General features: G+C 39.8%; 2 protein-coding genes across 5 annotated transcripts in view; one reads left to right on the forward strand and one right to left on the reverse strand.

Annotated features, from left to right (window-relative positions):
• The window catches only part of ap3b1a (adaptor related protein complex 3 subunit beta 1a), a 51,011-nt gene extending 44,793 nt beyond the window's left edge, over window positions 1–6,218 (reverse strand). The window contains exon 1 of one of the 3 annotated variants that reach the window (XM_067485038.1): window positions 5,914–6,218. In XM_067485038.1, coding sequence (XP_067341139.1) covers window positions 5,914–6,041 — 128 coding nt within the window. In that variant the 5' untranslated portion in view covers window positions 6,042–6,218. Of the gene's footprint in view, window positions 1–122; window positions 142–350; window positions 1,024–5,913 lie in introns of those variants that run through there. The other 2 variants (XM_067485037.1, XM_067485039.1) reach the window with 2 other exon arrangements.
• Window positions 6,219–8,515: 2,297 nt separating this feature from the next.
• On the forward strand, window positions 8,516–22,562 carry LOC137104154 (secretory carrier-associated membrane protein 1-like). Of its 2 annotated transcripts, XM_067485040.1 has the most exons (9): window positions 8,517–8,815; window positions 13,543–13,620; window positions 14,515–14,622; window positions 15,138–15,249; window positions 16,759–16,887; window positions 18,104–18,263; window positions 18,917–19,018; window positions 19,284–19,401; window positions 19,495–22,562. In XM_067485040.1, the coding sequence occupies exons 1-9, from the start codon at window positions 8,759–8,761 to the stop codon at window positions 19,642–19,644; spliced, it is 1,014 nt and encodes a 337-aa protein (XP_067341141.1). In that variant the 5' UTR covers window positions 8,517–8,758; the 3' UTR covers window positions 19,645–22,562. The 2 variants fall into 2 exon arrangements, with proteins under 2 accessions (XP_067341142.1, XP_067341141.1); XM_067485041.1 differs by lacking the exon at window positions 18,917–19,018 and having other exon boundaries at window positions 8,516–8,815.
• Window positions 22,563–25,310: the final 2,748 nt, after the last annotated feature.

A 25,310-nucleotide genomic window follows, 5' to 3' on the forward strand; every position in this document is an offset into this window, starting at 1 on the left:
TATATCAACAACAAGTAGAATTTTTAACAAATGGAAACCTTGATATGGACCCATACATTTATACAAGTCTATGACCAGCTGAACAAAAATGTACTAGTTTGTTTGTATATGCAAACTTATACCTGCCATAAGCTGCTACTGGTTCATGTTGGCCCAGCCCATTCAAACTTGGGTCTTAATAGTGTGTCTATGTTTAAAAAACAAGGAGACACATTATTCACTTTTCTTCTTCTAAAAAACATCTGCTATCTAGATGTTTATGAAAAAATGTACCTAACCTAAAAATATGTCCAACAGATAAAAAGGTTTACAGTACGGCTCCGTGACCATGGATGATCTTACTACAGTACCCAGCTTTGTGTGGCTCCTTAGGGCTACTGTCGCTGTGTGTGAGGGCCTGTTCCTCCTGAGTCAGCTCAGTCTTCAGAGTGAGCTGCAAGCTCTCAGCAGACACCAGTGCCTTCCTCATAGCCTCCACTGCCTCCGAGCGCAAGGAAAAGCAAACATCCATGCTGACTGTCCTCCACAGTAGCCCCAAAAAGGCTTTCAACAACCAGGACTCCTCCTGTGTGCTTGTCTAGGTGTGTGTTAATTGTGTAAAAAGTCCACAGACTCAACTGACTGTACTCCCAGTAACTCCAAAGGGAAACAGGGTAATAACTTTCCTTCAGGCTGTGCGCCCTGTTCGCTTGGCTTTATTTACAGTTGTCGTCTCGTCCTGCTCCTAACTGTCAAAGTTGTGAACTGTGGAAAAACTGCATAAGCTCCACCGGCTTTGTGTCTGTCACTAGTCTCTTCCTCTTCTCTTGGGCAAAAAAGTCACAAGATGCCCAGTCAGCCCTCTAATAGCAAGTCATCCTTATGACAGAGTAGTGTCTACTCATTCGAGCGAGACCTCTCTCTCCTTTTGCTGTAGTCCATATTCTTTAACAACCTGCAGGCCAGCTGTGGTCAGGTCTTGGTGACTTGTTACCGCCTTTCTTCTTGCACGTGTAGGTTTTCCTCTGGAAACTGCCTTCAGCCTGTGTATGTAACTCTCTGCGACTGTGGTCACTTCTCTCTAGGGGAAAAAGGAGGGCCTTATCTACACTGGTGGGTAAACACTGAGCTACTTTTCATCACCTCCACTGCATAATAATCCACTTCAGTTTGAAACGACTAAGAGCACATACACAACCGAGTTCGCCAGGCCTACATCAAAGATAACAAGCTGAATGTCAGGAAATAGCCTTTAAAATGTGAGTCGAACAGAGGGCAACTTTTCCCTCATACACCAATCAGCAGGCCTGACTAACAGCTCTCGAGCTGTTATCACATAATCGATGTCTTGACGTGAAATGATATTGACATGTTGAAAAAAAGTGAGCTTCACACAGGAGGCAATCTTAAGCAGCACTGTTTCTTGCTGTAAAAGCTTTTAAGGCTCATGGGAAACTACTGACAACTTTATGATGAATCTCAGTCCTTTAATCACTTTATTATTACCCAAACAATGCAGTTTCAATTAACAATGTATGACTATACTTAAAGCCACAAAATGCAACGTAATCTATCAATCCGCTCTGTTCCACCCAGCCCCACCACTGCCCTTGGTGCTTTACACATGGTCATAAAATAACAACAGATGACACAGATCCAAAACTTAATAATGAAGCAGAAATAACAGTAGCAGTAACAGTAACAAATCCTCTGATTGGTTAGTAGGGTGAGGCTCACTCAAAAACTTTTTTAGGCAAGAATTTCAACACTGGTGCCAGTACTGAGCCTGGATCACAGGAGATTTTAACATAGTTTAACATAACTTAAATAGTTTACAACACTATTATGTCATTTCAAGTAGATTCGTTTGTAATATTTGTTAATAGTTATGGCTTCTCACGTGGACATCCAGTAGAGGCTATGAGAAAACAGTTGCTTGGGATTTCAGTACTTTATTTTGTAACCGACTCCTAACACACCCAGAAGCAGAAGATGGGGTTTAAAACATTTCATTATTTTCTACTTCAAGGAAACAAAATATAATTCTTTGTATTTCTCTTCTGTAAAATGCATCAACCATGTTTAGACCACTGACTGATCTAATTTTTAAGCTCTCAAGTTTGGGCTTTAAGTTGTAGACCAAATAAATAATGTCATGAAAATCCCAGAAAGAGGAGGAAGTGAGAGGGAAATAACACATGACCAACCAATGAGCACAACACAAGAACTTAAAAGGCAGAGAAAACCAATCTGTTCAGAAATGGATGAGTAAGATGCAGCCATTCTTTCTTAACATAACTTTAAGAAAACACAATGTTGTCAAGCACGTTTTAAACCCGTTTAGAAAATATTTCCCTTTTCGAAATGGTTGCCTTTCTAAAGTTATTCTTGACAATATTTATCAACACAAGATCCATTTAGTGGCTTTTCTGGAGCTTCCAGTTGTATCAAAAAAAATCTTCCTTAATGGATCAAATTTGCACACTCTCTCAAATTTCTAAAACACTTGATGGATTATTCATCTCGGTCGGACTAAGGTTTTTATTGATCTTATTAATTAAAGTGAGCAACAGAGTCTGACAAAAACACAAAAGGTAGAACATGATAGAACACATTTACAATACCATCAAACTTCTTTAAAGTGAATAAATTAAAACGAACATGTGAAATTAAAATTCTGTGACGAGGATTCTATTTTTGTTTATGTCAGTAAAGGGATAACTTGTGCACATATTATAAATGATCTCAATAAGAGCAAAAAAAAAAATTATTGTAGTTGATCCATCTCGTTTCAAAAATGCCAGGGCGTCTGGGAAAATATGCAAGTGCTTGTTAAAATATTTGGATCTAACTATCCGTCTCTAGCAGTCTGCCAAATGGCAGATGTGAGGCAACATAGCAAGTCTGCAGTAACAGCTTTTAATGGTTTGTGACACTGCAAAAACATACTAGTTAAATGACATGCTCGAGCTTCTGGATTTCTAATTCAATACTTTCAATAATTTCGAGCATTACTTTGCTTTGTTAGGGGACAAACTAGTTTTTAGGCTACCTGACATAGGAAAACATTAGCAGAGTGGATCACAACAGAGAAACTGCATTCCCAAGGTTCTAGTGTTAACGTAAAACTTTTAAAATTTGTGGCAAGGAGCCGATGACATTCTATCAAATTCATTTCAATCAATGTTCTGTTTTTTTCCAAAACAACGTAGTCACTTGATATCGTTGCTTGATAAGCCTAGTTAAGGAGTGAAAACATTTCTAGTTTTTGAGACATTGAAAAACAGCCTTATCAGGACACTCTCCTCTGCATCCAGTCTCTGTGATCCTTTGAGGCAGAAATATGACCTATATCTTCAGTATGGAAAACATAATTGATGTGACTGTTACACAAATTGCAAATAAGCCAACATATACTTCAATAAAAACCCAACCTCTAGTAAAAAAATAGACTAAAATCTTTAATGCAAACTTTTAGTACAGCTAAAATAAAAGAGGTTATATAAGAAAACCATGAAATGAAACCACTGGAGCACAGTGAAAAATCTCTTTAGTCACAGAAGATAAATTAGCCACATGCTTGCATGTCTTGCTAAGGCCTGAAATTTAGTTATCAGCTACTAAAAATATGCTTTTAAAGACTACAGAACATCGCATGAATGTTCCTTTAACCTCCATGTGACAAACAAATAGTAATTTAATTGTAGCAGAGAGGCTTTCAATGTATCAACTGCGGATACATGCTGAGGCTGCCTTTAATTTGCAACACACACGTACTGGAGGAACAAATATGCAATACAGATACTCAGTTTAGAATGCACATGTTGAGCATTGTGAACTGTGTCAGGGAGACATGTGGGAACAAAAGCATCATTCATGGCCTTAATGATTTTACAGCTTGGCCTAGAAGCAGCTAAACATATGACCTGAATTTAACTGGTTGTGTGAGACAGCTTGGCCATTGGCTTTAGCACACTAAGCAACAATTCACACTTCATTAAGTAAATCATCAGAATGACTGAATACTCCCAGCTAAAGTTTCATGGAAGACAACTCCATACACATTGGGAAGCCTCACTGTAAACCAACACAAATTTGTGCCAGGGCATTTACAGAAAGTCTACACATGCATGACAGCAATGCTTGTTGGAATGAACTAATAAAAGCCTCACATCAGCATCACATTTAGCACTTCACCCACTCAGAGCAATATCCAGATGCATTATCAGTGTTTTACAAGAAATTGCAAACTGCAAGGAAAGGTTACTCTAATGATTGGCTGCCCTCTAGTGTCAGGTTTTTGAGATGAACATGCCATCTCAGCATGCCAAGAACCTCGTATACGTTTTCTAAAACTGAAATGCTGATGAAACAAGGTTATGACCAAATCGTGTACTTTACCTAATGTGGTGTTGTTGTATGGTGTCCTAAATCTTTCTATAACACCAGGGCTGCTGCATTATTGATTGAGACGTCCTAGTAACTCTAATTTAAAATATGCAAATGTAAAAAAATTGTTTACCCATCTTTCTCCACCCAGGCATTATAATATTTACTTCACTGAGTATAGATACCGGCCAGTGTCAAACAGGTTTAACATTTTGACCTAAAGGCCATGTTCCTTGGCTGCATATATTGAACACGAACTGGTCACAAAATAAACATAGCTGTAGCTGTTAGTTGACGATCCTGATCACAGCCGCGGTCAATACAGTATTCGTTTCATGCTGAAGAGTCAACATAGCAGATGCCATTCTCCAGTAAAGGTTCTGCCTAATGAAAGAGTTTGTTGACCAGGTGGCTATCAGAAGGTAAGTGTCTTAGCTCTATGCACATAAAGGATAGACAATCATATTTTTGCTTACAGGTTAAAAATTTGATAACATAAAGTAGCATTTTACTACAGTATTATAAGTAAGGTAGCTGACAGCACAGTCTACCTGCAGACTGGGAGGTATTTTTATGTGCAAATCATTTACCACTTATTTTACTTTGCCTTCATGATAATCACATGCCGTTTTAATATTTAAACCATGGTAACAGTGGTTGTTATAAATATATATGTTCTCTGTGGCATTTTTATTCGTACGTGGCGTCATAAAATGGAGGTCCACCTTTACCAGCTGCTGTTTCTGTTCCTCGCCAAGTCCCTATAGTAACAGGGTTCGTTGGTCCTTATTTCTAACTCATTAGGAGAAATTACAACTACTCGCCATAATTTTCACCTCTGAAGGAACAACACAAATTCACTGAGTTTCTTTTTCAATGCTACTTACTAAAGGGTCATTTTCTGAAAAAAATAAAAAGGACATTATTCTTGTAGTTAAATTTAAGTGGTCCTCTCCTTGCCTCTTTACAATAAATGAATTTAACAAGGCCTGACAATTTCTGGGGAAAGCTTATTTGTAGGACACATAAATTATAAAATGGGCAATGCTTGGACACTTTTTATTAAAAGTATCAGCTTCAGTAGTGTTTATAATACATTGTTGTCTTAGTAGACTTCTTTTGTATATGAAAAGCACATTTTACAGTGTGTACCTAAAACTTTAACAGTAGTTGTGCCTTTATTTGAGTATTGTCCTATGAGTGCTAATTAGAGCCCAGCACAAAAATGTGTGCCCCGGGGACAGCAGGAGGTGAACGTTAATCCAGCCATGAGTTGGGCCTGTTTTTCCTTGTGAATAGTGGGGTTTGGGGTTTGTTTCAATCAGTACGTGAGCGCCAATTTTCCTACAAGTGGCCTAAAACACATTCACCTTTCATAGTGAGGAGCACCATGTCACACAGCCTAGCTTGTTTGTGCTGCAGGGTCGTGCTGACCGCTTGTTAAACGTGATACACTGAAAGTTAGCCGAGTTTACTCAAACCATCTTGCTGTAATTCAAATTAACCACGCCGGCAGTACATGTAAAACATGCTAAGCTAGCTTACTTTTTAAAGTCAGCGCTGAAAAGTCCGAAGGCAGCTCCGGTGCTGGAGGAGGTCGGGGTACTCTCCTGCCCCGCTTCCACCGCAGCCTCCGCTCCTCCTTGGTCATTATACAATGCGTCCGACGACATGACCAGCTTTTGTTTTTAAACAAATGCCCGATGACTATATTCTTCTGCTTGACTTTGGAGCTACAAACTGTTCATAAACGTAGCAATAAGTCGGTGTAAAGTTCCAGGAAAGCCAAACTTCAGCAGCACTTTCACCCAACTTTTCACACGCAGTCGCGGAAGTGTGAGCTGGACAAGTTGGTGTCACATGATAGGGCTTCGAGGGAAACAGCGCATAGATCTACACAAAACTAGACCGAATATTTAGCTGATCCCGTTGTCCGCGCTAATTGCTTTTCTAGGATTCTAACATCTATAGTTGCGACACGCCTAGCCGTTGTGTTGCCGTGGTAACAACGTTACCGCAGTTCTTATATTAAAGACAGAAAAATGCGTATTCAGCTAATATGTTTACGCAACAAAGTACCTACTAAGCAAATCTAAAGCTGAAAAGTAACTACGTACAATTATTCAAGTATTTGTATTTTACTTGACTTAGTGCATGATAATTTACACCTTACTATATTTCAGAAGGAAGTGTTGTTACTAGGATAAAACTTTGAGAACACTAAGAGACAAAGGTATATACATTTTTGAACCAAAGTTTCAGCTAAGGCTGGATCAAGTACAAATATTAGAACAAATTTAAAAATATATAAATAAATAACATAAATAAAAGATATAACTTAGAAGAAGACACAAAAAAGATGCACTCGTTTAAAAACAGAAAACAGAAAAAAGGGTCTATACTACAAGCTTGGAGCCACTGTAAATCAAACATGATTTTAAAAGTAATAATTACAATAACTGGTAACTAACAGTTCAGTAGCCATGTTTAACTTTGGACCAATAACTAGAGAGACTACCTTGTACAAATACAGCGTATGAGTACAAATAGCTGCAGGATACGATCAGTTTCTGTAAATGTAAATTTTTCTATTTTACTTCCACTACATTTTTGTAAATGTTATTGTTTAATTTACAATTATGAATTTGGATTTTTTTATGTTTTGTGGTGAGTATTATAATAGATTATAAAGTGTGGTTTCCTAATTTTAGTATTTGATATACAGAGTTGGAAGGGGTCCAGCTTCATATGGACCACTGTGTGCCATTGAAAGTTTAAAAATCCTTTAATTGGGATTATATTATGAGTCCTTTCCATATATCTATTTCTGTGGTTTATATGTTCATACTGTTTATGCATGTAATGTAAAAACTGAGCAATTGTGTGATTATATTGATAACCTACATAAGAAGCTGTTACAACAGGAACTTCTTCTTTTCCTTTCAGCTGTTCCCCTTCAGGGGTCACCACAGTGACTCATGTGCCTCCATCTAACCCTGTCCTCTGCATCCTCTTCTCTCACACCAACTAACTTCATGTCCTCTCTAACTACATCTGTAAATGTCCTCTTTGTTCTTTCTCTAGACCTGCTGCCTGGCAGCTCTAACCTCACCATCCTTCTACCGATATATTCACAGTTTCTCCTCTGAACATGTCCAAACCACCTCAATCTGGCCTCTCTGACTTTATCTCCAAAACATCTAACATGAGCTGTCCCTCTGATGTCCTCATTCCTGATCCTGTCCATCCTCGTCACTCCCAAAGAGAACCTCAACATCTTAAGCTCTGCTACCTCCTGCTTAGCCTCCTGTCTTTTCTTTAGTGGCACTGTCTCTAACATCGCTGGTCTCACCACCATCTTGAACACCTTTCCTTTAATTCTCGCTGATACTCTTTTATCGCACAACACAAATGGCAGTTCTCTCCACCTGTTCCAACCTGCTTACACTCACCTCTTTTCCACACTCTCCATTGCTCTGAACCGTTGACCCTAAGTACTTAAAGTCCTGCACCTTCCTCGCATCTGCTCCCTGCGACCTCACCGTTCCACCTGGGTCTCTCTCATTTACACACATGTATTCTGTCTTGCTACAGCTAACATCCATTCCTCTGCTTTCCAGAGCAGATTTCCACCTCTCTAGATTTTAATCCATCTGCTCCCTGCTCTCCATCACCAGAACAAACAAGCTGATCCTTGATGCAGACCCACCTCCACCTTGAACTCCTCTGTCACACCTACAGCCCACCTCACCACGGTCTTACAGCTCTACACATGTCCTTCACCACTCTAACCACTCCAGACGTCCTCATACAATACCACAGCTCCTCTCTCGGCACCCTGTCATACGCTTTCTCTAAATCTACGAAGACACAATGCAACTCCCTCTGACCTTCTCTGTACTTCTCCATCAGCATCCTCAAAGCAAACACTGCATCTGTTGGACTCTTTCTAGGCATGCTACTTCCTGCTCCACACCAGCCACCTCTTCTACACTTTGTCCTCATTCACCAAATCTTCAAAGTTCTCCTTCCATTTTCTCATTATGCCCCTGTCACCTGTCAATACATTTCCACATTTATCTTTAATCACCCTATAAATATATGTCATTTGTTTCAGTTTTGTTTGATTTGAACAAACCCCGGAAGTGACGTTACTTTACTTCCGTCCAGCGTCTCGTATAGTCACTTTTGATCCGCTGTTGCTGATCAATCTTCCACCTCGATAGTGTCTCTGGACACAGTAAACACTCGACTTCACCCGCGACCGGTGTCATCTCCAAAGCGACCCTTCTTTTTTTTTTTTAGTTGTCGAGTAGATCGCTGTAACTGTGGTTGAAATCAGCTTTGAAAACACCTTTGACGAAACAGCTCAATTCATCCTACGAGGAAAATGTCAGATTTTGACAGCAACCCGTTCGCGGACCCGGAGTTCAGGAACCCCTTTCAGGTAACGTTTGCTAGCTTAGGTAGCCGCATTAGCGTTAGCTGCTGTATTCTTTAACGTCATTGACATGTTACCCAACAAGTCTGCGCTGGGTGAACGAAGGAGCTGCCGTGCTAAAGCTACGCACTCATTAAAATCTCGTTGTCAGACTGTCACTTAATCCTGGTACACTTTGCCTGACTCGAGTTTAAAGCCTGAAAATGTGAGCGGCAGTGTTGTGTTAGCTAGATTCAAAGTCTTGTGTTAATATTCTTGATGACACAGCAAGTGTTATCTTTGCCTATGCACACCCCTGCAAGGGTGGCTGCTTTATTTAAACAGGAACAGGAACTGTTTAAATAAAGTGTGAGTAAGTATTTAAATGAGATGCAACATTATATGTCTTTTTAACTAGCTACATTTTAGCAGGAAGTGTTGTTAGCATTTTTCTTCATTACATTGTTAACAGTTTTTCATTGTTTTTATTTGGCATGGAAACAGATGTTTATAGAATACAGGACGTTGGCTAACATTAAGTCACTGTTTTATAAAGTTTCATTTGTATATTTATGATAGTGACTATAGCTGAGGGGGCGACTGTAGATCAGTGGGTAAAGGCAGTCAGCCACGGACCACATGGTCAGTGTTTCGATCCCCAGTCCCGGCTATATGTCGGAAGTGTCTCTGGGGCCCCAACAGCCCTTTCCCGTCCCCAGCTGTGCAGTGCCAGTCCCAGCCTGGTAGAAATTGGGGAGGGTTGTGCCAAATCAACATGCGGACAATGATCTGCTGTGGCGACCCTGAACTCACGGGATGAACCGAAAGGACAAAAAAAACAAACAGACCAAAAAAAACAATAGCTCATTATCACATTGTCTACAAAATTCCCCATCCGCTGTCTTAGTTTTTCGTTCAGATAAGGATCCCCCTCCCCCAATAGAACAGTAAAGCTTAGTAGCTCTACGTGTCTGTGACCATTAGAGACCCAGATATGTAATGATCAAACATTTGACATTAGATAAAAGTCCATTACCACAGGAACCACAGAACATAATTTACTGTGATGTATTGAAAGCGATTTCCCCCCTTTATGCTGTTTATTTGTTAATTATAAGTCACTTTAGAGAAAGTCAGATCAATGTGCTATAACCAATCCAATAAATAAATAATAAACAGTACATTTAATACTTTTATTTTCAAGCTTTGAAACATGTGTATAATGTTGTAATGGAGTATTTTTTCAATGCAGAATGATATTTTTACTTGAGTTAAGGACCAGAATGCTCAGGGGCCTGGTGGCTCAGTGTATTGGTTTGGGATGCAAGGGGCAGCAGCTTTGAATCCCACCGGGGGCCCACGGGCTCACCGAGGGCCACCTTGGTGGCGGTCCTGAGCCTGGATAAAAATGGGAGGCTTGCGGCAGGAAAACTCATGGCAGGTCAACTTGTCACGTGTCATTTTAGATGTATAAAGAGAACGTGGACATATTTGGTTTTAGGTAGATAAACTAAACAGCTGTTCACATGTTGTTTCGGTTTGGGATATTCTTGCTATTACACAAAACCCCCATAATTCACTGCCTTTACCAAATTAGAGATGATTAGACTGAGGACATTGTTCAGGATATTATTAATTAAATACTCATTTGAGTGACTTTTATATAAATACAACATCACAAAAACAGGGAAGTAAGTGACAGCAAAACCAAACACTGTGGTTTATGTTTTCACAGTGTCATTGTGCGTCTAGCTTCTTTTATACCATCAGCTAGAGACGTTGTTTTCAGTGTCTTGTCAAAGTGAAAACATTTGATCATGTGCATTTCAGCCCTTTAGTGTCGGCAACAGCGTCTCTATTTCTAACTCATCACATGACGTGCAGAAAAACCTGAGTACTAGCTCCAGCAACTCATTTTTATTTTAGCTGTAAAGTTTTGATGATAACTTGAGCAGCTATTTTAACAATTATTTATTTGTTTTAAACAACTTAAGTTTGAATATTTAGTTGTTTTCTGAGGCCTCTTAATGAGATTAAATGCTTTAGGAGTTCACAACCTCTTGGTCTCTTTTTATAATAAATACTTTTTTTTATTCAAGCAAACCTGACACACCGTTGTGTGTCCGGTTCGCCTGGCTCCCCCAACCACATGTCGAAGTGTCCATGGGCAAGACACTGAACCCCAAACCGCCCATCCCCAGTGCCAGTCCAATGCCAGGGAAATTGGGGAGGGTTGCGTCAGGAGGGGCATCCAGCGTAAAACTGTGCCAAATCAACATGCGGACTAATGATCCACTGTATCAACCCTGAATTTGCGGGATAAACCGAAAGGAAACACACAGACACCTTCAAGTGATGATTTTTCCACATTACTCTTTAAATGATTAATTTATTGATTAATTAACTGAGAATATATTTTGTAGCCCTAAAAATCTGGAATGCCAAATCCTATCTTATTGGAGTTAAAAGTGGTTGGTTGAAGCTTGTTAAGACCACCACCAAACATAACATTTTATAAATTATTTTATCCTTACATACAGTATCTGAAACCATTATCAGTACATGTGGCATTTTAACATAAAAAAAAACTGGTAATCAATTACAATCATTTTTTTGCTGAATTTGGTTTAAAGTGTTGTAACTAACTTAACTATTGTATTATGGCCATTGTGTATCGGTACAGGCACTGATTTCTCCCATTTCTTTATATTATTGCATGGAGACTTTAAACACCTTTTTCTCCCCTCAGAATGTGGCGCTGAACGATGCCCAGTTTGGCACAGTTTGGTATAGTTTGACTGTTCAACATGAATCATTCCTAGAGTACCATTAACTTACTGACATGACTGGTGCCCCCCTGCTGTTTCCCTCTCATTTGTTGGCTCACACGTTTGGCCTGAGGAGACACTTCTCTGAGCTATCTTCAATACTTCATGTAATCATATGGTGCCTTCCTGGCTATATGTGGTCCTAGGATCCCTTCAGGCTCCTTTTCCTGCCACACTTCATCACTCCCAGTTGATTCTAGATTTTATTTTGGCCTATTTTTTTCATAGCACTTTGCTTTCATGTCTTCTCCTCAACTATTTGTTTTGCTTGCTTTATACCTCATTTGTAAGTTACATCGGATAAAAGCATCTTGCTAAATGTTAATGCGTTTTTGTGGCTGTGAGCTAATTGCATACATTTGTCTCCTATGTGGGGTAAAAGAAAGCTCCACAATGAAGTGTGCCAGTCTTATTTGATCATATATCCACTTTAATCAAAAGTGAAATGTTGTAGAAAACATAGGGAGCAAAAGTTACACCCGCTTTTCGTTTTGCTGAAAGTGTCTTGAGCTTGTTTATACAACAGCACATGTTTTATTGTCAGCTACATAGGGATCATGGTAGATACAAGTTCAGTGTTGTTGGGCGAGGCTGACGTGCAACAGGTGAAGCATGCATGGTGATGAAGCTCTATATATTTCAAGATGAAGGCTCCAAACTTCCTGAATAGGCCTGTGTGTGTTTGGCTGTGCAGAAGGGCAACATTAAAATTTAAAAACGACATATCCTAAAATATTCATGACACCGGTCTGGTGACAAGTTGCAGTGTGTGTGTTTTTCTCTCTCTGTGGGTGTGGGTGTGGGTGTGTGGCAGCAGAAGAAGAAGAAGTGCTCCTAGAAATGTAAGAGTCAGAGACACACAGTGGGAGCACTGCATGGTAGTGGATACGGACACCACCACAGGAAAACACTGATTGGATGTTAATTTTGGGCTGCAGTTTGAATGAAAATAGGGCCTGACTGACGACAGCTGATGGTAAGCTAATTATAAACGAACGTGAATGCAAATGTAGCTAAACAGATGTGTGCAGGAACCAGAATGTGACATGCAAATAGAGGCCGAAGAAACTGAAAGGTGTACTTTTAAAGTTTGACCTGTTACACAATACTTTAATAAGTAAACATGCAGAGCAGTAGCCACTCACCGGTGAAATACATTGGAGACAGTTTTAACAATGCAGATGTGTTTATTTTAGTCGTTGAAGAACTATTTTCTCAGATCCTTTGGCTTAGTTAAAAAAAGCCATACTGTTGTTAAAAAAAACAGTTAATAAAAATGACACCATTCGTATAGATTCACATATAGTTGGAGTTTCATTAGTGATGCATGTAGGAAGCACATCAGTATTGTCCAGATGGAGCAAATTATTTTAGTAGTTTTTCTTAATCATGCATATAGGTTCATCGGATTTTGTAAGTGTGAGTATTTTAACATGGTAACACCGTCATTCACTAGCGTTTGTGAACAAGCTTGTTTTTGTTTGCTTGTGTTGCGAATCAAGAATGTGTTTAAAAGAATCCGAACGTGCTCCTTTTTCATTCCCGTCTTAAGCAGCCAGGAGCATTTGCCGCTCGCCCTTCTGAAGTTCATGGTTATTTATAGACGTCTTTCCATGAAAATTATTGGAATCATCTCATCTTTGCCAGTATTGAATTATAGGCCTGTGGCATTTTGAGCAAAGAGGGCTGTTTGGCCTTGATTTGGCAGAATAATTAATGGTTTTTACACTTATATGAGCCGCTTTTTTTTTTTTCTGCTTTTGGACAGATTTTCCGTGGTTAAAATACACAAATCAAGACTTGGATTCTCATACAGTACCTTATTTATTCATTGCACTTGAGGAATTCGCCGCCCTTTGTATAGCATTTAGCGTAGCCTCCGTTCTGCAAATCTTCTCATGTTCGATCTGTCACTTGTTTTTGCAGGATCCATCAGTGACACAAGTAAGAAATACTGCTCCTGCAGGGTTGGAGGAGTACAATCCCTTCACAGATGCCAAACCAGTGAGTACTTGTGTAGTTTGTCCAGTGGCACTGGGGTCATACATCAACTAAATCCCATTCACAGAAATCCCGAGGATTTATTCAGTTCAAATGTTATGTGAATATACTCTTTAATAATTAAGACGGTGAATAAATCAAAGTGCCTATGAGTCCTTATCATCACTCAGCGTATCACAGAAAGCTACACGTGCCACCAGAGTAGTTATGTTCACGAATCCCCCAGAATTAAAGAACTGGTGATTGCTCAAAAAGGCAGCCTGTTTTTTTAACTCTTGTTCTCACTATTTTTAAATTATTTATTCGCCACGTTAAGATTCACTAATACTTCAATAATTAAGATGATGTTTGCACAAATGTCACCTCATACAGGCATTTATCTGCAAAGAGAAACTTTGCTTTTTAGCCTAAAATATTGGGTCGTCTTACGTCTTCAAGCCACTAAAAGTTATTCACATAGAGAAGCCTGAAAGCCTTATTGGCAAAAGCTGAACTGCTCATAATTTTAAGCAGATATCAAGGATACAGTCAGACACAGCTTCTTTTTAAGGGGTTAATTTTTAAAGAGACCAGAAGTGTTGCCTGACTTCCAAGTTGATTCTACTCTCTTCTCTTTTCACACAGTTTAGAACATTTTTATGGGACATTTTTATTTCATAATAAATGCGATGAATTTCCTTTTTCAGCTCTGTACAATGTAAAATTTGTGTGGTTTATCCGGTTTTTCCCATGTTACAGCTTTTAGCAAGTATCCTCATGCCTGTCAAGTGACATCATATATGTTTTTAGCTTGTCAGTTAAAGGTAAAGTTTTATCTTTTTGTTTTGTTGCCTTTGCCAGTGAACACATTTAATGATAACATGATTTGAGTTTAACTGCACACGTTTTCTCCCACAGACACCCGCGGGTATAGCATCTAAGACTGTAGCACCCACAACCAACACGCAACCTGCCATCATGAAACCCACAGAGGAGCCTCCAGCCTACTCTCAGTCTCAAGCAGAGGTAACACTGACCACATTCAGACCTCCTCAGTAAATTACTCTCTGTGGTCCACTCAGATATGTCGGGTTTAACACAGTCACCATGCTGGCATTATCGTCTGTAATGTGTGTATTAGCAAGCAGACTGTAACATCTCCAGTTATTTAGTCCACCATTGGAAGCAGTCTTGTGAAAGCAGTAAATGCATGAACATGACAGCTGGTTTCATGCTGTGGCTAAAAAAAGCAGCTCACCGGCAGGTTGTTTCTGTCTCTAACTGGGCGTCATGACTTAGAGCCGGAACAAAATCCATGCAAGCATCTCGTTTATACAGCAGGGAGACTCCTGGGAACACGTTGTTGTCATGTCTCTTCTCCATTGTGGTGGAGGCCTTTAGAGAACTGGATGTATTTCAAAAGTAGAAACAGGGAAATACAGTGGGCTGACACACCGTACGCTCATACACACGCCTGTCCTTCTGTCAGAGTGTTGACATGTTTTCTCTGTGTGTGTGTGTGTGTGTGTGTGTGTGTGTAGGAGCAGATTCGACCAGCTGCTGAGCTATTGAGGAGACAGGAGGAGTTGGAAAGGAAGGCTGCGGAGCTGGATCGGCGGGAGAGAGAAATGCAGTCACTCAGTGCTTCAGGAGGTCAGACGCTGACATACTGTACAGCTGCAGTTCAGTTCTGTCACAGCTAAAAACTAGACTGTTACTAAATCCACAGATAAGAAAATTACTTCAGAGCTTTTTCTGTTCATTTGATTTGGCAACTTTTTTCCTCATGCCACATGTTTAACTACTACACACACTGGATACATATGACATGGTCTGAAGTTTGAGTCATGAGTTTGAGCTTGTGAAGCAGAAGTATTGCTACAAGATGTTTCAAAGCGTCACTTCACCACCTGAAAAAGTCATGTGACCACCCCAAACGAACACACAAAGGTGTCACAGGTCCGAGATACTTCTCATTTATAAGATAGACTTTATAGAACAAAATCACTATGGCAGCATAAAAACATCTTGTAGTCTGATCAACTGTTTCATCATTTATTTGTAATCCCAATGACCTGGCCAGCAAATGTCCCCTTTTTTTACCTGCGTCAAATGCTTTAGAAAGCTTGTAAATGTGTCGCTGTAAGCAGGAGGTGATTAGCTTAGCTTAACAAAAAGCTAAACTTAACCAGCCCCTCTAAAGATCACCAACTAACATGTAACTTGTTTGTTAAATCTATACATAGACATGAATTTAACAAAATAGCAAGTTAGCGTTTTACAGCAGGTCAGTTGTCAGGAAACAAAGTCACTGCACCCAGCAAAGAATGAGCATAGTTACATCACAGTTATTAATACATTTAGGGAAACCGTAACGTCAACAGTTTGGTTTGGGTTCAGATAAATGCAGAAGATTTTAAAGAACATGCATTTTGTTTAGCCAATATTAATGATCGTAGCGGCCTATATGTAGTGCAGTGGCCATAGACCCTTGGTAGAGATGTCCCAGTGTAGATACATGTATCGGATATCAGGTCAGATACTGTCCTTGTGAAAGCCTCTCTAGTGCCACACATGATACAGTTTACCTTCACTTTGAGCAGGTAGGTGGAGATAAAACTGCAGCTAACTGCTAGTCACTCAAAGATTTTTAAACGCGTTCAATATTTATGGCTGACATTGGCGACAACCAATGGAGATCTACATGAACTACAGCTTTACCTGAAGTTCGCTTTGTTTAGGTTGGATAACCTCCATGTCTCACGTTGTTTGCATCTCTCCATCCAGGACCTCACCACTTTTTTTCTAGATGTTCTTTTCTGCAAAGGTTGGTCGGGTCATATTTGTTTTGGTAGAAGAACATGTTATCATTTCTGATCCCACAGGTTTTGCGCACTTGTTTATCTCCGAACTTCCGGTCATCGGGTGTGTGTGCTCCACACACTGTCAGACTAGAAATCTGTGACAGTTGGTGGAAACTGTCACAGATTTCTAGTCTGACAGTCTTTTAAAGTCTGAGCCCTCAGGTCTATCCCCACTTTTACCTGGACTGGCAGCAGTGTCTGCCAGGTGTAGGTGGAAGGTTATTAGCGATCGGCATGAAAAGTAAACTCCCATTTCTTTCAAATACTTACAAGCTGCTCGTGTTTTGTCCTCTTTCAGGCAGGAAAAACAACTGGCCTCCCCTCCCAGAGAAGTTCCCCGTGGGCCCCTGTTTCTACCACGACATTACTGTAGACATTCCTGTGGAGTTTCAGAAGACAGTCAAGATCATGTACTACCTCTGGATGCGTGAGTAGCGTTTTGTGATCCTTACATTAACATAGCTCAACAATGACAGGATATACAGTATGAATCCCTTTTTACTTTTCTATTACCACAATTAAATAATTACATGTGGTTTTCAGAGGAACATCTTTAGCTAGCAGTTGCTGGTCTCCTTGTTTGGGGTCTTCTATCTTACCTTTAACTCCACTGTTGGCCCCTTTAAATGTTTTTTTTTTAACAAGGTGATTTAGAGCTGGCACCAAATTACATATAACAGCCCTAAGGTTAACTTGCTTTTATGCTTTTGGGTGTGCAGCCAACCACACTCAGTAGGCTTTTATTTCCATTAAGATGGTAAATTTATATTTCTGTAGCACAGTTGGGATAGATTGGCTCAATTATTCTTATACGAGGAACTCCCACCCCCCACCCCCCCTTCTTCATAATAACCACTTTCAGCCTCTCTACAACCTTTTACAGCTTAGTTCTAATGGTGGTGAATGAAAAAAAAACATACAGTTCGCATCTGTGATTGAGTGAGTGAACGGCTTGCAGTGGAATTCAGTAGCCACATGACGAGGGGCACGTGGTGCAGTCATGTGGATTGATGAAGCGACTTGGTCAGATGATTTGCTTAAAGGTTGCCTCACATACAGGCTTCAGAGAACAGCCGATAGTTTAAAGGCAGTAATCCGTCCTCCCTCCTTTAGTTTATTTGCTTAGTATTAGATAAAAAGCACAGAATTCTCACTATTTGAAAAGAAACTGCTGGATCTTTTCCAGACTCGAGTAAGAGACTGATCTTGAGCACAAAGCTCTCCATACCCCCTCCACTCAAGTCTGGCCTGTCAGGTAGCAGGTTCGTGCAGTTTTTTACAAAGTGATGTGAAATTCTGTAGACTTTTAACCACGCAGCCACTGTTGGGAACCCAAGAACAAAGTGTAAGAATAAATAATTTAAACATGCTTGCATGTGTTGGGTTCTCAGTCCTGCAGTGTTACACGTTGAAACATTAAGCGCCTGTGTTTCGTTAATTTCCATGCTGATCTTGACTTGGCAGGACACTGGACACTGCTGCATGAGCCAGCATCCAGCTATCCGTAAGCCTACTTTGCCAGCTCTGACAGTGACCCACCAGGGCTGCCACTTTGTCCCACTTTCACTAAAAGCTCCTGCCAGATATTTGCTGTCATTTTATGTTTCTTCTTTCTGCTGTGTGTTTTTTTTTTTTTTCCGCAGTTCACACTGGGACACTGCTCGCTAACATGATTGGCTGCCTGGCCTGGTTCTGTGTAGATGCAGCACGTGGCGTGGACTTTGGCTTGTCCATCCTCTGGTTCATACTCTTCACACCGTGCTCTTTTGTCTGTTGGTACAGACCCCTTTATGGAGCATTCGGGTAAACAATGTACAGTATTTGCAGAAAACGTTCTTCAGGCCTTGTGGCTTTGTGCGCACGTCATGACGCAGTTATTCTAGAGCCAACATAAGGAACCAACATAACCAGATTACCTCGTTAGAACATTCAGGATTACTCATTTGATTGTGGATGTGTTTAGCGACACAAGTGCAGTCGTCACAATGTTGAAAAATCTCATCGAGGTTTAAAAGCCAAAGAGAAAAGGTTTGGTTTTTTAGACCAGACTTAAAGGGCATTAATCTTGGCACAGACCTAACATGGAGAATTAGGTTGTTCCAGAGCTATTAATGCAAAGACATGGTCCCCTTCGAGCTTTAAGCTCGACCTCAGAACAAACCAAGAGCCCATGGCCAGAAAACCAAAGTGGCCGAGCAGGTGTGTCGGCGTCCAGAAGCTCAGAGAGGTAGAACGGCACTAACCCATTTGGAGATTTAAATACAGAAAATAAGACATTAAAATTAATCTTATAACAAACCTGTAGCCAATGAAGAGATGGTACAGTAGCATGGGATCAGGACCGTAGCCTTAATATCGCCTCAATTGGTTATTGGAATTAAAATAGCTTTTTCCCTTGATGTAAAAAAACCAAAACACTGCTATTTGATCGAATCCCATGCTTTTTCTTTCTGCAGGAGTGACAGCTCATTCAGGTTTTTCATCTTCTTCTTCGTGTACATCTGTCAGTTTGGAGTCTACATCCTCCAGTGTATTGGCATCAGTGGTTGGGGGGCCAGGTGAGGAAACGTAGCTAAAACCTATTCTAAAACAACAGGCCACTGTTACATTATTAAAACACGTTGTTGGGATCTTTTTTCAGCTGTGGGTGACAATCCACAGTTTGTGCTGAAGTGAGCATTTGTAGCAGGTGGATTTGAAATGAAAAACCCATGTTGTGATGACCCAGTGCAACAGTTTTTAAATAAAAGTGGCACAAAGGATCAGGATATAACTTCATTTGTGCTTTTGTTCTCTTTGTTTCATTGACGTTGTTGTCTTTAGCGGGTGGATCTCGGCTTTGACTGCCCTGAATAGGAGCATCCCTGTGGGCATTATAATGATCCTCATTGCTGCTCTCTTTACTTCACTGGCTGCCATGTCGCTCATCATGTTCAAAAGGGTACAAGTAAACTCGAATCTAATCAAGTAGTATCAGTCTTTAGCCCTGATACATATGACTTACCCCCCTCTTCTATCCTTTCATCCTCACCAGGTCCACACCATGTACCGGACCACCGGTGCCACCTTTGAGAAGGCCCAGCAGGAGTTTGCTACAGGCGTCATGGCAAATAAGACGGTCCAGACGGCTGCTGCTAACGCTGCCTCTAGGGCTGCACAAGGAGCCTTCAAAGAGCAGATTTGATGGGGCCAGAGAGTTTGCTCATCTCTCCTTTGAACCCTTAACCCACGCCTCTCTGCTCACAAGTGCAACGCCCAGCCTCCACCTGAGCCAAGCGTCTGTTTGAACACAGTTTGGTTAGCCACTCAGTCAGCTGTGATCTGCAAATTTCAGTCCAGAGAGGAAACCACTACTACTCGTGGCTCTCTCCTGTCCAGATGCTCCTGTCCTAGCATAACTGCTCTGGCTACACTGTGCACTCTCATCTCTGACTCTGAGACCCTATGCCTCTCTTACCAATCAACCAGTTTGCTCTTTATTTTTTTTTTTTGTGTGTGTGTGTGTGTGTGTGTGTGTGTGTGTGACCAACTAAATGAATGTTTTTGTGCCTATTTACATGTTGTTGATGCCTTTAGACCTGTGAATCTGTAGACAGATTCTACTGCAGCAGAACCGAATCAGACCTTCTACAGTTACCTGGGCATCTCACACCGTCAGCCATCTCGTAGGTTCTGTGTTGTTGTGTGTTTGAGCTTTTAATTAGTTTATCGACCTTATCACGACGTCCTATCTGTAAAGTTCATTTATTATTGTTGTTGTTTATTATCATATAGTGCTTTCTAGTTGCTTAATGCACATCCAGCAGTGTTCCCTGAATGATATTGGCATTTCAATAACTTAACACTGCTGCCCCCCGGTGGAGGGACTTTATACTGTAAAGATGAATGCTGTGCATTCTAGTTCACTGCCTTGCCTTATACCGTTTTGTTGAATTGGGTTTGAGAAGGTCTCTAGTTTTATTTCTCGAAGTGATGCTTCACCCAAACTTTTATCTGTTAAGTATAAATTATATTACTATTCAGCTTATAATAATGGAAGACGGAGAAAAGCCGCTCTAGCAACCACAGGGATGGGTATGTCAGTCAGCCACTCGGTCCAACTCTTTGGTCCAACGTGAAATACTGTACCTTGACGGCTGTTGCATAAATTATGTTAAAACTTTCCACCGACTTCGGTGGTCCAAAGCGAGAATCGGTTTTATCTTTAGAAATGAATGTGTGCAAAAGAAAGGACATTTCCACTTGTTCCCTCAGCGGCATCTTGTGTTTTGTGCTGATCATCAAACAGTATCTTAACACACTAAACTAAAATAATGACCTGCTAAACGTAACTTTGTGATTGCGTGCTTAATAGCTAGCTGATAAAGCAACACTGCTAGCAGGACTGAACCCTTGGTTTTATGTAGATACATATGCAGAGTCCTTGTTTTATCGAACCAACAGTCTGAAATCCAAATGTATCTGAACAAACAAAGAAAAGTAGAAAACCTCGGCAGAGGCAATGTTTCAGGCCATATTTTGGAAAATCATCAGTGGACTAAGGAGATACTGCAATGTGCAAAGGTAGTATGAGATTGTAATAGTTTGGATGGTAGGACGCTATGGCAACCAGCTCGAGCTGTTGCCTGAACGGCCAAATTGTCTTGACATTGACCTATTAATTTTGAGTGGAATATCACTTCAAGTTTTTTATGTTTTATTTTTCCTTGCCTATAATAATCTACATATCTATTGTGAAATCACAGCAAGTTGCACTTTAAATCTGGTCATTAGATTCTCGGCCTGCACACTGCAATTGGTGCAAATGGAAGGATATTTCTAACATTGGCTGCCCGCTCATTCATTTAATTCCTAGATTTAACACACCAGCTGAGTTTCAGAATGTTTCTCACATGATGCCAACTTTCAGTGTAATTTCCTTGGAAAGAAAAAAAAGAAATCGGTTAATGGCACTGTTAACATCCACTAATCTGTATATACAGCTGCATGTTTATACAGTTGATACTTTTTGAAGAGGAAAGTAACTTCACTCAGGATTTACTCTTCACTTGCATGACGAGGTCAATTATAGAAGATTGTACAAAATCAGACTCTGACAGGCCCTTGTTTTTTTTGTTGTTTTTTATTTAATGTGCGGTAAAATATTAAAATGCTATAGAAATTACTTTAAAAAGCATCATTGTTGATGTGCAGTAATTGTGTTCTGGTAATTGAGTGTTTCTTCCTAATTTGAGCGTTATGGAATGACAATCACGGGATTTCCGCAAGAACACAATCAAATCTAAATACACAATGTTCTTGTCCTCTTTATATCCCACTATATGGTCATCAGAACTATCAAATGCATTTATACATGTTTAACGTTGTGTTGCTTCAGTGATGGCTGCGGCGCAATTTCTTATCGTTTGAATGTGTTGTGTCTCATGTTTTGGCCTTTGTATGTATTAATGCATGTAGGAGTGTAAATTGAGGGAATTCAAGCCTTTAAATCTTAATCTGAGTGCAGGGCAGAGTCTGGCTATGGGACGTCCTCAAGTCTATTTAACCTGTTGAGGCACCTCCAGTCATTTTGCAGGAGCAAAAGGACGTGTGATTTGTCTTTATTCTTCTTTTTCCCTCACATTGGCTTAAATTGGACCAGTACACTTACTGTATGTATATAAAGAAACCTTGAGATTATTCCTAAAAATCAATCCAAGTGAATGTCATCTGCAGAGTTTTCATTATTTTTTTTGACTTGCTCGGGAAAACACCTACATTTGGAATAAGCGTTAGGGTGTAATGCATTGTGACCTGTGTGATGTACTGTAAATGGATTGTGGCTTTAAGCTGTGCTTTATAATCAACATGGTATGTGGTAATAACACTGAGAATCAAATGAAAAATTTTCCTAAGTAACTCTGACGATTACATTTTGATGACATTATTCAGAAAATTCGAAGGGGTGTTTGTATATTTTCTATGATTCACGGATGCTCGGGTGTTTGCTCTAAAGTTTTGTGTCATTTTAACGATGCACTTTGGTTTCCCCTTCAGTCGCATGTGGAGTAGCTTGACTTTTGTATTTATAGTATTAACACTAAATAAAATGTTTCTTCTTTATGGGGTTTATGTTTTGTGTCTCTTGTATTTGTAGTTTATATTCCAGCTGCATGTTCTTTGAAAACAGGAATCTGTGCTCTTTGCAGACGACAGGGCAAACAGAGTATTTAAGTTGTCTTGTACCAACAGCTGAAAACCAGATGGGGTCAGTAGTTATCAAGGAACATGAGATTAAGTTTACTTTATTAGAAACATATTGTACATTTAGAATATTTACTATACACTTAGCTACAGCTGGGTGCCAAAGTCTGCATACCCTTATTTTTTAATGGCAAGGAGAAACAATTTGTTTTAATCAACATACTATTTCATGCACTTTCAGTCCATTGTAAATTGTAAATTGTAAACCTAACATATTACCAATTGACATACAAATCTTTTATTATTAGAAGTAACAAATAGGGTCAATGAGTGTAAATAAAACGTTATGGTGAAATAATGAAAAGATTAATTAAAAATGACCTAACCAGCTGAATGTGTATTGCATTAAATATGACAATATGTTGAAGGCATTTTTTGTTTTGTTTGAATCTTTTTTGAAATTTTAAAATAAGGGGAAGGAAATTTTGCACCCAGCTGTAACTGAATCAGAACCCAATGAATCAAGTCAATGAATTCAGGTGTAATGTCACAAGTGTTGGAATCACTGTTGTAACATGGTGCAAATACTACTACTACTACTACTACCAATCATACACATAATTTATTACCATTAAAATGTAATACTATGTTAAAATACTAAAATACTCTTCATGCCTTAATTTTGTCTTGGTTTTGCACGAGGAATAGCAAAAAAATGATCTTATAGAATACATAATTACAGTAACTCATCTCTTCTTTCTTTTTTTTTTGTGTGCTAATCTTGACTTGTCTAATACACCTTGTCCTTGTGCATGAACAATGTACACTTGTGTGTGTGGTGGAGGTGGTAGGGTGGGGGGTGGGGGATGGGGGGTATATTCACTCTGCAGACATGTGTTCTGCAGGCTCTGCTCTAAGGAACCTGTGTGAAATAAAGCAGAGCAACACTCCCACAAAAAGGGAAACTAGGAGCCGACCAAATCGACTGCCAACAGGAAGGGGCACAGAGGAGGAGGAACAATGTCTCCCAGACTCCAATGCTTCTCTTCTTAATGCCTTTCATACATTTCAGAAGTGTGAGAAAACAGCAGCAGCAGCCTTCAGCCTGCTGGTCTTCCTCTGGTTACCAGCTGGTGTGTTCACAGCTGCCTCTGAACTGATTCAGCTGAGATGCTATAAAACATTTACGGGAGTTCTTGTACCACTTTAAGGGGAACCATGCCGTTACAGAAAAAAAGTAATGGCAGAATTCACAACGAGAGACAAAAAAACCCCCCAAAAAACGTAAGTAACAGCTAAACACTTATTGTAGGATTCATTGGATTGGATTGGTCTCTTGAATGTTGTGCAGGTCTATTGCACAGATCACATTTCATGACCAGTTTATGCAGAAAACATGACTTTTTCCTGCAACAATACAGCAAGTAGATATTTAGCTCTAAAAGCTACTGTAGCTAGAAATCTAGGTTTTATAGAAAAATGTGGCAGCGTGGGTGGATGTCGGTGTAGATTTGTGGAAAATGCACACAATCAATCCTTTAATTAGTTATGGATTCAACTACAGCAGCATGATCGTTGGGGTTTGAAACAGCTGGGAAGTGTATTTGTGTTTCAAACCACATGTCTTTAACATTTTGGTGTTGTGCTACTTGTTGTCAGTGTCATCACGAATAAATGTTGCATTAGAGTAAATCAAAAGCTTTTGCTCCAAATGAAGGGATGCTCAGTGTTTTAAAGCAACGTAAACTGCCATTTCTGGCCACTTGGGGGCAGAAGAGATCAAAACACGACCCTATAACTTGATCAAGCCAGAAGGACTAACAGGCACTAGTTTCCTGTTTAGGCTCAGCAGACATGATGTGACTGTAGTATTTATTCAGAGCTGTGTTTCTGTCCACCCGATAAATTTAAGCACAACATTTACTCTCTTCCAGCTTCGTTTTAGTCCTCGGCCTCCATCTAAAAACGCTGTTTACACTGTTTGTGTGTCTACTTTCTCATTCAGTGATGAGGAATCTCTTCACCTCAAGTGACCCATTTCACGTCCTTTCACATATCGATTATACTGTAGCTCTTTTAAGACATATTGCTGGCATATCCATTTACGATTACTAGAGCCTATTTTAAATTTTAAAGACACGTTAATTGATGTTTTTGGTTGTGGCTTGTGTTTAGGATTTGTTAGATAAGTGTGTGTTGCCTGTTTAAGAAGACACAGAGCAGCATTAGCCCTTATTTGGAGTTCTGCTCCCATAATTAATATTACTATAATATCTATGTTCATTAGCTACTTTCTTTTGTTGTTGCCATGCATACTTTGATTTCATCTTTCTTTTACACTGCAAGAAGCTGCTAGAAACATAAAAGGGGCTTGACACTGAACCAAAACCTGAAGGTTGAAACAATGCTGAAAGTTGCTAAAATGCAGCTTGATGCTGAGTGGAGCTGTGGGCGGGTTTGTCATCATGAGAAACCGTCCTCGTAATAAAACTAGTAGTTAAATGTAGATTAGTGCAGCTTTGACATTCTTTTGTAAAGGTCAAAACGCATTTAGAATAATGGGAATAAAGCTTTTTGACGTTTTTGAGCATCTATGAGTCTAATGTAAGACACTAAAATAAAAATAAAAAACTGTAAGAGAGCAAATATATGTTAAAGCCAAGTTAC

This window comes from Channa argus, chromosome 18 (genome assembly GCF_033026475.1).
Source record: "Channa argus isolate prfri chromosome 18, Channa argus male v1.0, whole genome shotgun sequence".
Taxonomy (NCBI): Eukaryota; Metazoa; Chordata; class Actinopteri; order Anabantiformes; family Channidae; genus Channa; species Channa argus.

Bases quoted from the DNA above. Each gene is read 5' to 3' on its own strand.
- LOC137104154 (XM_067485040.1), top strand. From the start codon at position 8,759: ATGTCAGATTTTGACAGCAACCCGTTCGCGGACCCGGAGTTCAGGAAC. The intron at 13,621-14,514 runs GTGAGTACTTGT...TTTCTCCCACAG, and splicing joins CCTTCACAGATGCCAAACCA to ACACCCGCGGGTATAGCATC. The intron at 18,264-18,916 runs GTAAACAATGTA...TTCTTTCTGCAG, and splicing joins CCCCTTTATGGAGCATTCGG to GAGTGACAGCTCATTCAGGT.